Source organism: Symphodus melops, assembly GCF_947650265.1.
Source record: "Symphodus melops genome assembly, contig: scaffold_441, whole genome shotgun sequence".
NCBI lineage: Eukaryota > Metazoa > Chordata > Actinopteri > Labriformes > Labridae > Symphodus > Symphodus melops.
The window spans coordinates 1-12,500 of NW_027636680.1; the positions used below are offsets into that span (position 1 = coordinate 1).

General features: G+C 42.1%; 1 protein-coding gene across 1 annotated transcript; it reads left to right on the top strand.

Moving 5' to 3' along the window:
• The first annotated feature begins 3,268 nt into the window (after positions 1-3,268).
• On the top strand, positions 3,269-9,487 carry LOC306819207 (uncharacterized protein). The gene is made up of 2 exons (XM_079372980.1): positions 3,269-3,876; positions 8,993-9,487. Exons 1-2 carry the CDS (start codon positions 3,330-3,332, stop codon positions 9,259-9,261), a joined length of 816 nt encoding a protein of 271 aa, XP_079229106.1. The 5' UTR covers positions 3,269-3,329; the 3' UTR covers positions 9,262-9,487.
• The last annotated feature ends 3,013 nt before the right edge of the window (positions 9,488-12,500 follow it).

The following is a 12,500-nucleotide window of genomic DNA, read 5'->3' on the forward strand; positions in this document are numbered from 1 at the left end:
GAACAATTATCGTGGAAACATTTCTATATTGTTAGAAGTTTATCATTAACAATTTTATCTTTGGCAGCTGTATAGTTTTTAAGTTAAAAAGATGATGGTGCACTTTTTACTGTACTTCTCACTTCTATGTTGTTGTTGTTGTTATGGCAATGATTGATGATGATGATGATGATGATGATGACGTAGCAATTAATGAAATTTCCAACAACATGAAACTGCCTATTTATGCTGTTTTAGTAGGTCGGGTCTCTTTTTTACACACTCTAATTGTTGTTTCTCGTTTTAGTTGGTTTTATGATCGATGGTGTTCGTTTTATGTTGTCTTCCTTTTTCTCTTTTGGGGTAAAAAGCATGCGCACAGTGCAGATTAAAAAAAGAACATTCATAAAAATAAAAAGGAGAAAAACTGTGATGAGATGTCGACTTCTATAATTTTATGTCGATGGGAGGGGCTTCTTCTCGTGGCAGCATTTGATTGATCACATTTTAAAAATTGGAAAAATGTTTTGATTGGTCAACTAAAGGAAAGATGTTTTTTCTATGGAAGCCCTGAGCGGACACACAGCAACACATCTGATAGAACAGAGAACATTACGATAACAGGGATAACGACTTCAATTTAATCAGCTTCGTAACAGGTCACATTAACTCGTCACCATGGAAACCCAACGAGCGCCTGTTAGCTTCACCAAAATGAAATCAGGTGTAAAAACTCCTCTAACATGTCTGTCTGCAAACCCCCCAATGAGGAGAAAAGTCCATCCTCTCCGTCTTCTGCCTGCTCAAACAGGCTGTTTGGAGATGTTCCCTTCATGACATCACAAAGGGCAGTAGCCCCTCCCCCAGGTGGGTGACACTCCCACAGCTAGGTGTTTGTTCTGCCCTCTGAGTCTGCCTTCTCACCGTAAACAATAGGACATGGAGCCAGAAAGCAGCGAGTACACCCGAGCCCTTCCAGAGAGGGGGCGTGGTCAGACACAGCTCATTTACATATTTAAAGCTACAGACACAGAAACAGCCTGTTCTGAGCAGGGCTGCAATAGAGGGGTTTATAGACATGATCAAATACAGGATCAGAGTGGATTTACAACAACACACTTCACACACATGATGAAGAGGAGCGAGGACACTGATTTCACCTGAAGAGGAGGAGGTCATGTGACCTTTAACACAAAAACAGTGTGAAATTAAATGTGTATGTGTATTTGTCTGCACTTTCCTCCTATCCTCCTCCCCTCCTTCCCTCCTTCCCTCCTCCCCTCCTTCCCTCCTTCCCTCCTTCCCTGCCTCCTTCTGTCAGCACCCAGACTGATAAAACCGTTCAGTTCATGAGGCCAAACATTTAAACCTCGACTCGGAAATCTCCTCTTAAAACAACAGACGCCGCCCCTCAACACACACACACACAGACACACACACACACACACACAGACACACACACACACACACACAGACACACACACACACACACACACACCCTATCCAAACATCACTTTATTTATTGCCTGGTCCTCCACCTCCACTTACATTATTACAGGCCTCTGTATTCACCATTACACTGCCCTCCATCATCATCACCACCACGACTTGAAGTTGGATTGTTTCCATCTGGAGACATCAAACAAACTGAGCATGCGTGCTCGCTCTCCTTCATACACCCTGAGCCCTCCAGGAGCCACAGACGGACACTCGGAGAAAGATGGAGCTGACTTTTTACACTTTCATCTTCAGACTTTTGTTTAGTCTACGTTCATGGTCCAATCAGAGTCAAGACATCCTGCAGGTGTGTCCAAACAGGCTCTGCATCTCTTTAAAATTCACTCAAAGAAAAGATGATTTTAAATCAAACTTCTGTGAGTGCAAGGCTCCATGAAGAGCAGCTTCATCTGTGTGACCTCGAAGTTGTCAAAAACGTTTCAAATACAAAGTACATTCGCTGTGCTGTGGAGACTCGATACGCCTTCATCACTTTCTCTATAAGAGACTCCAAGTGGAATCAGTGCATGGCCGTAACAGACATCTGAGGAACCCATCTGTGATGGGCCCCCTGTGTCCCCCCCCCCATCAGGCACGTGGTGTGTGTCCCTGACTCACAAATTAAATGAAATGGCTTCAAAGTTTCTAAAAAACAGTCCTGTTGGTTTGGAGATCTACGCCTGTATCAAACTCTCAATCTGCATCTTCAAAGTTCTCTTCTATTTGTCTCCAGAAAGTTTAACTGGAACACGAGCACGTCTCCTCTGTGTGCCTGTTAGTCATCACACTGGGCACAAAGATTCCCTCCTGGATAGAGGAGTCACGGAGAGGGAGGAACGTGCATGCAGGAGAGGCAGGTGTGATTTATTTGGAAGAGGCCGGAGGGAGGAGACACATTAGCACTTTAACCAAGGTAGGGCTCAAGATATGGCTTCTTTTCTTCTTCTTCATTCTCCTGCTCTCAAGCAGGAATCCTATTAGTTTTCAGCCCTGTTTTTACAAGCACACACGCTTATTCAGGTCTTTAACTGGAGCAGCTTCAGGATGAGACGTTCATCATCAACCCAACAACCTCCAAGGTGTACACTGTCTTTGTTTTCAGATCTTGGAGTCATGAATATTCTGCTCATCCGTGATAACATAGAAATAAGAATGTGTGCCTTCAGGTGATGAGTGTCAAAAAACAAATCTGCCTGCTCCTCTTTGAAAACCTTCTTCACACTTGTCTTGTTTTTCTCCGGCTGCTCAGATCAGTCAGCAGCGGGACAACAGCCTGCTTTGTTCCGCTCTGCTCTGCTGCATGTGTGGTCTCTACAACAGAGGAAATCCATCTCCTCTTTTTAGTCATCTGTGCAACTTTACGCACGAGGCTGGAACCATTCCTCCCCACAGCCAATCAATGTCAAACTGATGATGTTTCCACCTTTCCAGCTTCTAACTCGGTGACAGGACGGTCAAGATTTAAGTTCGTCAGCCTCAGCTCCGCGTGAGCTCGGTGATTAGTAGACACGTTCAGAGCGATATTGATTGTTTAGAATAGATTGTTGTGTGTGTGTGTGTGTGTGTGTGCGTGCGTGTGCGTGCGTGCGTGCGTGTGCGCGCGCGCTTCAGCTATTTTCTGCCATTATAATATTACATCCGGAGGGAAGCCCCGTCGGCCATTGGGCATTTTGACATCACATGGACCCAAGGTCACGTGGTTCCGCGAAGCACGGAGGGGAGGGGGGGATGAGTGGGGTGTGTGTATATTTTTGGTGTAAATCTAGACAGTAATACCCCGCCAATAATTCACGGCGCGTCGTAAAAAGTGGACATTAACGCGCCCCGGGCCTACAAATCACCGGCGCCAAATTATGAGTTCGCCTGACTTCGCCAACGCGCTGCTTTCTAAATACCAACAAGCCGCCGTGAACTGCTCCGCTATGCTCTTCACTGACTCTCCAACTTCTCCCTTCCCGTCTTGTTCTACTGCTCCTGCCTTATCTTCTTCGTGCGCGCTCGTGCCCAGCGGATATCACCTCCATGGCTCCAATGGGAGAGGCAGCGGAGGACTCCCTCTTCCTCCCTCCTCGTCTTCTTCATCTCCTTCCTTCTTTGCCTCCTCCTCCTCCTCTTCCTCGCAGTTCTGTTATTCTCTTTCGGGACTGAACAGGAGCAGCGGAAGTACACAGCCTGGAGAGCACGCAGCCCGGAGGGGAGACTTGTACCGCTCTGAAGTGCGTAAAGAAGGGGCTGTGCCACTGTGCGCCACGGAGCGAATCCCCGCTCGGTCTCAGCTCTACACGCTGCCCACCGGGCTTCCAGAGCCGACCTGTAGGAGGCAGAGTAACCCTGAGCAGCAGCCGTCGAGGCAGTCCAACGAGGAGGGGCCACAGATTTACCCCTGGATGAGGAGCTCAGGTGAGGAGGGGGGTTAAAAGTTATGAACACTGATGAAATTAATAAGCAGCACCTCACAGGTGAGTTGCAGTGAAGGGAGGGAGGCTGTTTTTATGGAAAGGTTTGAGAAAAGCAAGGAGAACAGGAGTGGGTGGGTATGTGTGTGCGTGTGTGTGTGTGTGTGTGTGTGTGTGTGTGTGTGTGTGTGTGTGTGTGTGTGTGTGAGAGAGAGAGAGGTGAAGAGCAGTAATCCCGTTAAACGCTCTTTAAACAGTCGGCCCGGTTGCGTAGCGGCCGCTGCTGTTAGCTCAACTATGCTCGACTGTTTCTCTTTTTTTTACAACCTCTCTCTTTCTTTTTGCAGATCCTTTATTGCTCTGCGACCTCCATAAAACCATAATTTAAGACTTGGTGAATATTCATTAGGTGGTATTGTGTTTGAGAATGGGACTGGGGAGTGAAGGGGTGTCTGGAGTTTTATCCCAGATTATTTGAAAATGGAGAAAAGCCCCAGAGAAAGTCTCCTTCCTCGTGCAGTTATCGCTCATATTCAGAGTGTCGCTCGGCTCGGCCTCCTCGGCCTGATTGCCTTGTGCTTCTCAGTCCTAGCTAGCCCACTGAAAGCCCTTTGTGCTATTGTACTGTCACCACAATCCGCCTAAAACTATAAACACTATAAATTAGCCGATGGGTTTGATCTGTGAATGCCTGCTCTTTCCAGCGATTGTAAAGGCGTCTTTGTGTGACAGCAGCGGACTGGGTGCTGAATGGATGGCAGGGCCTCAGAGCCTCGAACCACAACGAACACGTTCAGCATAAAGAACACTTTTATGTTTGCATCAACATACTCAATGGTTGTGCGTAAAAACCGGGAGATTTGGAGAGAGTGTCCGTGCGTAAGAGTGGAGGAAATTCTGAACAGCAACATGAACGCCTGTTAAATCATGTGTGAGCTCCTCTATTCCCTCCAGCAGGACGAGCTAACACACATACGCGCGCGCGCTTTAGGGCTCAAGTCATGCTGAAGCTGAAATATTTTTTTGGAGGAATCCGTCCTTCCTGATTAGCAGGAGCCTCCTGACAGCTCTCCGTCTCTGTTACAGTGTGTGTGTGTGTGTGTGTGTGTTTGTGTGTGTGTGTGTGTGTGTGCTTTTCATTTGGAGAGCTGTGTGATAAAGAGGGTGAAGAAATGAATACGGCACCCATGAAATTGAAAGTATTTTATTTTCTTGAGGATTTTAAAGTCACATAAATTAGTTCGGAGCTTCTGAGGCAAAAAAAACCCCAAAACACAATACAACGTAACAATGACGTCACAAAATATGAATGAACGAGAAGTGGCATTAAATGTAAACCTTCAGATAAACTTTATTCACAAAATAAAAAAATACATCCAACATTTCCGTGATGTACATGTGCGTGTGTGTGTGCGTGTGCGTGTGTGTGTGCGTGTGCGTGTGCGTGTGTGTGTGTGTGTGTGTGTGTGTGTGTATCTAAGGCTTTGTAATGAGGTCGAGTAAGTCAGCCTGAATTATGAATTTATACATTTTAATTTAGATCTGATTCTTGTCCAAGCTTCTGAAGATGATTGGAGGGAAAATGTCCCGGATGTTCTTGTTGACAAAGGCGAATAAGGAAAAAACAACATACGAGCACGAGCGAGCAATAAAGGAGGCGCTCGAGCTCTTGGAGAGACACGCTGGTGCACATTTGTAAAGACACATTTTAAATGTGCGCGTGTGTTTGAAATAAATAAAATCTCTTCTTTTCAGTTGTTCGAGAATTCGAGCTCGAGCTCATAAATCATCAGCGACAGCACGAGAGCAGAACATATTACAAATAAATGGAAAACACACACACACACGTGCACGCAGCTTACTTTATCACACACACACACACACACACACACTCAGCGCGCGCGGAGACTGCAGGCAGAAACATGAAATCTAATTGCGGCTTTAAAAGCTGCAGAATCCGATGAGCGCTGACTTTATGTACAGTGTGTTTGTTTCACGGATTAGATTAGCTGTTTGAAGGATTTTCACAATAAATATCTTTTATGTAGCCTAATAAAAAAAAGGCAGAAGGCAGAAGCTGCAGAGGAAGACAAATACATGAGACTGTCTTTGGAATATATGAAATATTTACTATGAAACAAAACATATTTACACAGATACATATTTAAATCAGAGGAATGAGAAAGTGATTAAATAAAAAGGTTGTAAATATCTGAACACCTTTATTTATAATAAATATATAAGAGATTATGAATTATTAATGAATTATTAAACTGGTTTGTTGCCAGGATAAGTTTTTATCAGTTATAAAAATCACTTGAGCTCATGTTAATGTTTAAAGGGTTAAATCCAATATGGAGTAAGACTACAACATTTACAGCCTGAGCTGTCAATAAAAGTCAAACTCACAGAAGAGTGTAAAACTCATAACCTGATGGAATATTAAAACAGGTTTGAGGAGAGGCTCAGGAAAGAGAGAGAGAGAGAGAGAGAGAGAGAGAGAGAGAGAGAGAGAGAGAGAGACAGAGGGAGAGAGAGAGAGACAGAGGGAGAGAGACAGAGACAGAGAGAGACAGAGACAGAGAGAGACAGAGAGAGAGAGAGAGACAGAGAGAGAGAGAGACAGAGACAGAGAGAGACAGAGAGAGAGAGAGAGACACTAGCTCTTCCTTTCATGTGTTTTCACTTTTTTTAAAATAAAAAAGTCAAATTGTTTTTCTTTTTTGCACTGACAGAAATGAGAGAAAACGCTTCAGGATGTCTTCCATGTTTTCAGACTCTGAATGTAAAACTCCCTCCAGAGTAACTTAACCAGCAAATTCTGAGAAACAGAAACATGACCTCAGTGTCCTCCTGTTCTGGTCCTACAAGTCCAGGACTCCTGCAGCGAGCGTAATAAAGCTCGTACCTGCAGAGTCTTTGAACGCTCCTCGTCTTCAGCTCATTTTCTGGCAGAGAGCAAACGGTTCACAGAGCAGGATTTATGTGGCAGAGATCATCTGACCTGAGGGACTGCAGAAGACACGTTTCCACCTCAAGTTCCCTTCAAACCCCGGAGCTTCTTCCCACACGTAAGAGGAGCTTTGCAGGGACTTTGGACTTTTGGATGAACAGCGTACCAGGGTCCACATAGGTCATGGACTCTGAAGGAAGGGTTCCTGCTAAAGTTAGAACACAGTACAGATGTTCTCTGGAGAAACAAAGTAAAGTCCCAGAAAGCCTGATGGACTAAAAGTTCTCAGTACCTTTGGTGGAAATGTGCTTTTGGTGTGCTGGTATGAAAGACTCTTCTAAAAGCTGTGAGTCTTCAACCAATCACAAATATTCAAAGGAACTTTTTTAAGAATTATTTATTATGGACCCTAATTCCCTCCGGCGAATAAAAATCTCAGATCCTTTTTGGTGGAAACCTTTTTACTTCTGAAATAATGCACCCAGACCTTCATGTGGTCCCTGCTGTAGAAAAGCTGAGCACTCTCTAAAGTTCCTTTCGAACATGCATCACTGTTCGCTCCTTCTTCCTCCACACATTTCTAACCTTCACTAAACACCAGCTAATGCCGTGCAAACAGTCGCAAAGCTCCTTTTACAGGCTGCTCGTTGCTTTTTATTGCTGCTGCGACGACCTGCAGCCTCAGAGTCTGTTTACAGATTCCACAGCAGCAGAAAGAAAGAAGCTTAAAAGTGCATTTAATCAGTTGAGTTGTGAAATACAGAGGGTCAGATAGTCATTGGAAGAATGAGATCACTGTATACGGCCTGCTGTGTCACTTCTGGATCTGCAGCCTTCAGAGGCTTCTCATTGTGTCCTGCAGACGACCTCTGAGCTGTAAAAATGTGACCCAGTTTCTCTTCAACCTTCAGGCTCCATGTGACCTCATGAAGACAGAAGGTCACATGCTTTCTGCTCTCTCTCACTGACTCGTGCATATTTTACACGAGGACTCACAGATTTACACCTTTTCTTTAATTGAAATGAGCTCCTGATGATGGCTCTGTTTCTGCAGACTGTATTGATTCTCTGAAGCCCCCCCCCCCCCCCCCCTCAGAGAAACCCTTAATATCAGCAGTCACATTTGCAGCGTTCTTCTTTAATTATGTGGCGGACTGGAGTGTGCTTACATCTCCTTTAAGGCCAAACACTGTGAGGTCAATACTGAGCAGCTGAGCCCACACGAACGCAGCTTCCACTGAGCCGCCTGTGTGTTGACACAGTGTGTGTGTGTGTGTGTGTGTGTGTGTGTGTGTGTGTGTGTCAGGACGTGGAGGTGTCAGCTCAGGATGGGGGCCTGAGGACCAGAACCAAGACAAGGGGACAACTCAGTCCATTTTTATTGATTATTTATTAGAAGGTTTCTTGTTGTGACAAACATTCGTCTTTGATTAAAATGTCAACAAATCATCACATTTGATATGAACGCTGAACAAAGAAAACTGTGACGTCATTAAAAGATACATTTGATTTAGTTATAAAACATTGAATTATTGCACAGTATGAAACAGGGACTTTAGGATATTAAAACTGAATGAATGAATTTTCTTTGTTTTTTTGTTTGTTGTTCTTTAACAGCCTGAAATCAAGATCAGAGGAATTCATCACAATATCCAGATTATCACTTCAGACTTCATAAATTAGGTTAACCCTTTCATTGCCATAATTACAAAGTCCCCAAAATATTTATTACAAAAAATATCTCGTGCGGGTTTTTTTTGTTTTGTTTTGTAACCTGTTGGGCCTTACGGGGCTCCGTACATGATCAAACTAAACAGCCTGAAGTTTTTATTTGATCAAGAGGAAAGGAGGAGCAGTTTGTTTGGGATGAGATTGTATGAGTTAAAAATGTAAACAGTATAATCACTTGTTTTCTATTGTCAACATTTATGATTTTGTTTGTGGAGAGACTGTTTTAATGTTTGATGAGAAAGAAAAAGGAGCTTTATATCTTCACTTTAATATTCCAGAGGAAGCGAATTTATTTATATTTTTATCTCATATTTCGTTCAGCCGACAGAGAACAGAAAATCTGAATAATGAGCACACATAAATTAAATACCTGTGTGTGTGTGTGTGTGTGTGTGTGTGTGTGTGCGTGTGCGTGTGTGCGTGTGCGTGCGTTCAGGTGCAGACAGGAGGCGCGGGCGGCAGACTTACACGCGCCATCAGACGCTCGAGCTCGAGAAGGAGTTCCACTTTAACCGGTACCTCACGCGGCGGCGGAGGATCGAGATCGCGCACGCGCTCTGTCTCACGGAGCGGCAGATCAAGATCTGGTTCCAGAACCGGAGGATGAAGTGGAAGAAGGAGAACCGGGAGACCGGAAGCGGCTCACCGACGCCAGGGTTACCGGCTGCTGAGGAAGAAGAGGAAGAAGAAGAGGAAGAGGAGTGAAGGGAGAGACTCAGCAGACGGAATATTTGCTTTTATTTTGTTTCCTTTTAATTTTGAGCAGAAACAGAAACCAAGTGTTCAAACTACAAACCTCCACCACGTCACACATTCAAATGTCCTCGCGCGTGAATTTATGAATTCATTTTTAAAGATGCTTCTAGTTCTCACAGTTTAAATTCAATTCATTCTAATATATTAATATATATTAGTATATATAAAATATATATATTATATATGTACACAATATATACTGTATATATACACAATGTATACAGTATATATGTTCTGTATCTCACATATGTGTGTGTATATACAGTATATACAGTGTGAATGTATATATGTATGTGTATATATACATATATTTATATATGTATAAATATATATATGTATATATGTGTGTATATATATATATTAATATATATATTAAGACAAAACATCACAATAAAAGCATACAACCGACACAGTATACAGTATACATATATACAGTATATATATATATATATATATATATATATATATATATATATATATATATATATATATATATATATATATATATATATATATGTATATATATATATGTATATAATCGGCTCTTAGAATGAAAGGATAAATATCTTTGTTGACTTGGTTTATTCTCCCACAGATAAAACACCCGCGTGAGGATTTGATTTGACTGCACGAACTAAACGCTCCCAAACTCTGCGCCTCTCTCACATTAGTTTAGATTATCTCCAACATGTAAAATGAAGAGAGATTAGAAATGTTGACTTTGAAAGTTTGAATAAACTGTGAATGTGTGAATCTCCTTTCAGAACTGAAGGCTTAAAAGCCGTCACTGCATGCATGACTTTCTGTCTGTTTGAAGAGTGTGTGATGATGCACGCGGAGGGTTCGATCCTCGTCCTGTGTTTTTAATCCTCAACGTGATGGTCATCACGAGCTGTCTTCGTTAGCAAAACGTCCAATCACACAAGATTAGGGATTGGGGATTTCTGATTGGTTATCAAATCTGTCTTTACTGTTAACCTTGAATGTTTATAATGTGATAACTTCCTGTTTATGCACCAACAACACTCACGCGCATGGTGTCAGCTGTGTGTTCATGTTTGAACGAAAATGCACTTTGAGTTTTCTTCTTTTTACCTGAATATTAATATTGATAATAATAATAAAATAATCCCACCTGTCCTCGTGTGTCTGAGTCTCCCTCCCATCTGGACATCATGTTTCAGCTGCTTCTCATTTGCTCCTTCGTGTGGTCGTGTCGAAAGATAAACCTCCTCTGTGGCACCACAAACACTCTAACACTGTCAGTGAGACGAATAAAGACGCTTAAGGAGAGTCACAAGTCATCATTAAAGGTCTGAGTCGATCACTGTTTACAACATGTGGCTTTCTAACTGCAGAGGAAGAGTCCCACGCGCTGCACCCAAAGAGCCGGTCTGGATTTAGAGAGTGTTCCAGGAGAACCTGGAGCAGGTTTTAAATCTGCCCTACATGTCGGCCTTGGATCAGACTGTGCACACACTGCGGATGTTTTGTGTGTTGCTGTCATCCACGCTTCATCTCCAACTTATCAACACAATTTCATGTTCTGCTTTTTCCCGCCTTCTCTCCCAAATCTCTGCGCGTGAGATCTGATGCCAAACGTCCCTCACTAAAACACACAAGAGCCTTAAATAAAAAAAACATCAACTGTTTATTACAGACTGAGAAACACAAACTCACAGTGACAGCAAAGACACTTTACCTGACGCAACACACACTAAGTGTCTGAAAGGTGATTCTTTGATGAGCTGCTTTTGTCAGATCTGATTTTCACTGTTAGCATACAAAGGAGACAGAAAGCCAACTCCAAGGTTTTACTCATGGATGCTCCTGACATGTATATGAGGAGGCTTTAATAGCGCGTGCATGCACTGCCAAAAGCTTCACATGTATTTCTAATTTTGCCTTTAAGGAACAAAAACAACCTTGAGCTGCAACATGTTTAAAAAAGATGCAAAAGTTTAAAATATGTACATGAAACCTGGAGGGGGTTTTTTCCAGAAAGACTTGAAATAAAACATCTGCAACAGAAGCATTCATATATAATTATCACATATATGTAAGCACGATATTCACACTTTATTAACGTGCTCACCTTGTTTACAGTTTATAGGCTTTTAAATAAGACAGACACCACGTCATGACGTATTTCTTCTCTATGAAACGTTAAACACAAGTTCATTTACATTTTCATTTTTTAAGCCTATATATATATATATATATATACATGTATGTGTATATATATATACACACACACACACACACACACACACACACGTATGTGTATATATATATATACATATATATATATATATATATATATATATATATATATATACATACATGTGTGTGTGTGTGTGTGTGTGTGTATATATATATATATATACACACACACACACACACACACACACACACACACACACATGTATGTGTATATATATATATATATATATATATATACACACACACACATACATACATGTGTGTGTATATATATATATATACATGTATATACATACATGTATATATATATATATATACACACACACACATACATACATGTGTGTGTATATATATATATATACATGTATATACATACATGTATATATATATATATATACACACACACACATACATACATGTGTGTGTATATATATATATATATATATATATATACATGTATATACATACATGTATATATATATATATACACACACACACACATACATACATGTGTGTGTAATTTTTTTACTTTATTTCTCAGTCCAATAAAAAGCAGTCTGTGTGCAGCTTCCGCTCGTCTTACCTGAGTCCACTTCGCAGCGCTTCATCAGAAGCTTCCAGATCGGCTCCAAACTTGTTCAAAAAGCAGAAGAATGTTCTGAGGGACGTGATATCTTCTGGAAGTCCTCGGCACGTTTGTGAAAATCCCATAAAGCGGAGAGGGTTGGTGTTGTGTGGGGCTGCAGCAGGTCTTAATGTCTTTATGGCGTCCATGAAAAGGCCGGAAACCCAATAAAAGCTCCAAACACAAAGAAGGCAGCAGAACGAGGATCGAGCGGCCTGTCGGTGCCTCCTGCTCTCTTTGCTGCTGCTGCTGCTTAAGTTTCTGTTAATTTTTAACCGGGGACATTTGCATAGAGGAAACGGAGGATCCGTGTCTGCTGCTGACCAGACACGGGACAGTT

Bases quoted from the DNA above. Each gene is read 5' to 3' on its own strand.
- LOC306819207 (XM_079372980.1), top strand. From the start codon at position 3,330: ATGAGTTCGCCTGACTTCGCCAACGCGCTGCTTTCTAAATACCAACAA. The intron at 3,877-8,992 runs GTGAGGAGGGGG...GCGTGCGTTCAG, and splicing joins CCCCTGGATGAGGAGCTCAG to GTGCAGACAGGAGGCGCGGG.